The 4,678-nt window shown below is 47.4% G+C and overlaps 1 protein-coding gene across 1 annotated transcript in view; it reads left to right on the top strand.

The window, feature by feature from the left end:
• PIK3CD (phosphatidylinositol-4,5-bisphosphate 3-kinase catalytic subunit delta) overlaps nt 1-4,678 on the top strand; it is a 57,294-nt gene that overhangs the window by 25,333 nt on the left and 27,283 nt on the right. Inside the window, exons 9-10 of the mRNA XM_015407670.1 lie at nt 3,018-3,114; nt 4,408-4,538. Of these exons, the coding sequence (XP_015263156.1) occupies nt 3,018-3,114; nt 4,408-4,538 (228 nt within the window). The remainder of the gene's footprint in view (nt 1-3,017; nt 3,115-4,407; nt 4,539-4,678) is intronic.

Here is a 4,678-nt window from a genome sequence, read left to right as displayed (position 1 = left end):
AGACACCCTGTGAGGTGGGTGGGGCTGAGAGAGCTCTGACACAAACTGCTCTTTTTCAAGGACAGCTGTGCCAGAGCTTGTGACTGACCCACGGTCACACCAGCAGCTGCATGTGGAGGAGTGTGGAATCAAACCCAGTTCTCCCAGATTAGAGTCCGCACACTTAACCACTACACCAAACGGCCCCTTCCAGCGCTATGATTCTGTGATTTTATGATTAGAGGTTGCATCCTCCGCTGCAGAGCAAGAGTGCTCCGAAAAAGAGAACAGTTAGATTCCAGTAGCGCCTTAGGGACCAACCCAAATTTTGGGGGCATAATCTTTCAAGAATGCTATGAGGAAGGGCTGAAGAGACCCGGGACTTTTCAGTTGAGAAAAGAGATGACTAAGGGTGGACACGAAAGAGGTTTATGAAATGATGCATGAGACAAAGAGAATTTTTTCTCCCTCTCCCAAAAGACTAGAACCTGAGGGCCTCCAATGAGGCTGGTGGGCAGTAGGTTCAGGAAAGACGAAAGGAAATACTACTTTACACAGAGAGCGCTTAAAATGTGGGATTCGCTGCCAGGAGATGTCGCGATGGCCACAGGAATAAATGGCTTTAAAAGAGGATGTGAGAGATTCATGGAGGAGAAGTCTATCAATGGTTGCTAGCTGTGGTGGCTGAGGGGAACCTCCAGATTCAGAGGCACTAATCCTCTACATCCCAGGGCCAGGAGGCAACAACAGGGGAAGGCCTCAGCCTCTCTGCCCTGTTGTTGGCCCTCCAGAGGAACTGGCTGGCTCCTGTGTGAGGCAGGATGCTGGACTAGATGGACCCTCACTGGTCTGATCCAGCAGGGTTCTTCTGATGTTCTTAGGAACTGACGCTTTCTTTTGTCAGATACAACTTCAGAAAACTCATGGCCCCAAAATATTAATGGACTCTAAGATACTACTGGATTCAAATCTAGCTGTCCCACTGCAGACTAATATGGCCACTACCTGAAAAAGAGAGAGAGACTTTGAAACCAGTTTAAGATTGTAGCTGGGGCATAGCCTTGGAAGGAGCCGGGGGAATACTTGTCTTTAGTTTTCCTCACCTTGCCTTATCCTCGATGTCACAAAATTTTAAAATGAAGAAGAAGAGGAAGAGATTGGATTTATACGAGAACAGCTCTGACAGAACTATGGCTTGCCCAAGGTCATCCAGCAGGTGCAAGTGGAGAAGTGGGGAATCAAACCCAGTTCTCCCTGATTAGAGTCTGCTCACTTATCCACTACACCAAAATGAAAGACTTATAACGGTCAACTAACTAAAGAAGCTTTTTTTGAAAAACAAATTGTCTGACACATTATCGGTTGAGGAGTAAAACAGCATTTTTTAAAAGGAAAGGTGAATTTTTTTTTGCCGTTGGCAGTCAGTTCTGCTGAGTTCAAACTGGAACGGACATGTGCGTATCACGAGACTGCAGCACAAATTGTGTTTTGGGTGTCCCGAAGTACAGACAGTTTTTCGTTGAGCGCAAGAGAACATTCAGTTTAATGAATGAAAGCTACCACTCCTTGCGAGAGGGAAGGTCTCGACACGCTTTGTTTACAGTAGCACAGTCAAGAACCGAAAAGGTAAGGAAACAACCTGATGGCGGGCCAGTAGTTAAAACCTCAGATGAACTTATATAAGTAAAAATACATGTATCCAGGGGTCATTTCGTAGAAAAAGAGCTAGGGGAACTCATTAGCATAACTCATTGACAAATACAAATGACAAGTATACACGGAACAATTATTGTGAACAAATGCGTTTCGTCCCAATCAGGCGTCTTCTGAAGTCAAACAATATAAGGTACATATAGGCACATGTTACAAAGAAATAACAAAGAATATGTCAATTTGTTGTTGTTGTTCAGTCGCACAGTCGAGTCCGACTCTTCGCGACCCCATGGACCACATCACGCCAGGCCCTCCTGTCTTCCGTCGTGCTTTGGAGTTTGCTCAATTCCATGTCCGTTGCCTCGATAACACTGTCCAACCATCTCATCCTTTGCCGCCCCCTTCTTCTTTGACCTTCAGTCTTTCCCAGCATCGGGGTCTTCTCCAGCGAGTGCTCCCTTCTCATTGGGTGGCCAAAGTATTTGAGCTTCAGCTTCAGTCTCTGGCCTTCCAGGGAACAGTCAGGGTTGATTTCTTTTAGGATTACTATGTCAATACTGGACCAAAAAAATGCTGCTGGAAAAGTGAGAGAAATGGGTTTTAGTTACAAAATGTGATGAATTTTGCTTATAATATGGTTACAAGCCCCTATATTATTTGCTTCCAAAACGAAATTAATAGACATAGGACAGAAATGTTTATGAGGGCTTTTAAGATTAAATCCTCTGTGCAGTGCATATGCACAGGTGGTAAATGGTGTTACTTTTGTGTGTCTTCCAATTGTGGTCCAGAAAGTCCAAAGAGATTTTTTTGCATGTCCTTGATAGAAAGCAGTTACAGTAGCATACCAGAGCCAAAGAGATTTTTTTGCTTAAAGTTCAAGACCCATCAGCGTTCTCAGGAATTTGGGTTTTGTGGCCCCCTCCCCAGTGCCTTGCTGGTTTAGATAATATTATTGGGCTCTGGAGTTTTCTGGGGCTCCTGTATTCACCTGCTATGAGGCACAGGGTTTGTTGACAGTGTCTATCGTGCCGTCGGCTGTTTTATGGGTTTTACTGTTTTTATTGTTTTATGGATTTTATGTTGTAAGCCACGGGGGTATAAATTGGAAAAAAAATACTTTGGCGTGGGCTCTAATCCTGCATTCACACAGGCTGCCTGTCTGCCATAGGGTGGACGTGATCTGAGTGCCACATTGTGGTTAACATGGGATGTAAGTGGGAGAAGAGCGCCCATCTCCTTTATGCTTTGACCCATGCATGTCTCCAAATATTCTGCAGCAGCCGACAGCACGCAGATCCTTCCTCTGGTGATTGACATGGCTGAAAGGAGCATTAAGCCCGTGTGATTAACCCCTTTCCTTTCTCTCTTCCTTTGCAATGCAGGACTGCCCAATTGCCTGGGTGAACGTCATGCTGTTTGACTACCGAGACCAGTTGAAAACTGGGGAGTGTTTCCTCCCGATGTGGTCTTCCTTTCCAGGTAGGACAGAGGACTTCCCTTCCTTGCTGCAGGCAGGGGAGGAGACCGACTTCCTCTCTTTTCCCCCAAGAGCAGCCAGCCAGATGTCTCCCGGCCTCATCACTCTGGGAATCCCACTTAAATTCCTCTTTGTTCTTTCGGGTTGTTTCCGACACCGGTTTTGTGGCAATTGTGCACCAGGGTCTACAAGCGGTTATCTTGGACGAATGCATGAAGCTGCCTTATTGTGAATCAGACCTTTAGTCTATCGAGGTCAACACTGTCTGCTCAGACTGGCAGCGGCACTCCAGGGTCTCAGGCGGCGGTCTTTCACGTCACCTCTTACCTGATCCTTTGAGGTAGAGTTTGAACCCGGGACCTTCTGCATGCAAAGCAGATGCTCTACCACTGGGCCGTAGCTCTACCCCACCACTGGAGAAGTAATAAAGACATTAATGTAGTAACCAAAGTCTTGAACGGAGAAGACGTGGGTTCAAATCATGCAGCGGTGAAATTTGAGACTACCCAGCCTACCTCACAGGCTTGTTGTATGGATGACAAAGGAGGGGAGAACCATATGTGCCACCCTCAGTTGCTTGGAGGGAGGATGGATTTAAAGTATATATTAAGATATACTGCCTCTGGATCTGGAGGTTCCATTTAGTGTTCATTGGTCATTGCTGTTGACCAACCTCTTCCGTGCAGATGTGTTCCAAGCAGGGCAATCCTGTGAGGGTACCCTAGAAATGAATGAGATAATATTATCTTGCATGACACTGTTCTTTTCCTCCCAATGTAGACATCTGAAGGGAGAGCCAGCGTGGTGTAGTGGTTAAGAGTGACAGACTCTAATCTGGAGAACCGGGTTCGATTCCGCACTCCTCCACATGAAGCCAGCTGGGTGGTCTTGGGTCAGTCACAGCTCTCTCAGAGCTCTCTCAGCCCAAAAAATAAGTCTAGCTCGCCACCTAGTGGTGCACAACACTAAAAGAGCTAGAACTTCAGGCTGCCAGACACGGCAGTTGAGAAGCAGAGGTGGTCTGCCGTTCCCTTCCTCTGCAGGGTCTTCCTTGGTGGTCTCCCTTCCAAGTACTGATCCTACTTAGCCTCTGAGGTCTGACGAGATTGGGCTACGCCGTGCCGCCTTCCCTCCCACAAACCCACTAAAGTACAATCAATCCATAAAAAGGATGAACCCGTTCACCTTTCAAAATGTGATCTTGCCTTGAATGTTTAAATCCAGATAACATTCCACGGTGGCCACCAGATGGCGCCAGCTTCATTACACAGCCTCACCCCACTTTTGACTTCCAGATGAGAAAGACGAGCTGTTGAACCCGATGGGCACCGTCCAGACCAACCCCAACACGGAGAGCGCCGCCGCCCTGGTCATCCGTTTCCCCACCGTGGCGTTCTCTCCAGTGTACTACCCGTGCCTCGAACAGGTAATAAGGCAGCTGCCACGGGAGGATCTTGCCCGCTTTCTGATAGTTCCGTCAGTTGCCGGTTAAAACTCCCGAACCTCAGAGGTTCTGCCCAGCAAACGGCCCACTGGTGTTCTGCTGGCAAAGGTTCCGTCCACAGC

The sequence above is a fragment of the Gekko japonicus genome, unplaced genomic scaffold (genome assembly GCF_001447785.1).
Source record: "Gekko japonicus isolate JY-2015 unplaced genomic scaffold, Gekko_japonicus_V1.1 scaffold1533, whole genome shotgun sequence".
Taxonomy (NCBI): domain Eukaryota; kingdom Metazoa; phylum Chordata; class Lepidosauria; order Squamata; family Gekkonidae; genus Gekko; species Gekko japonicus.
This window is presented reverse-complemented; position numbering and strand designations above follow the sequence as displayed.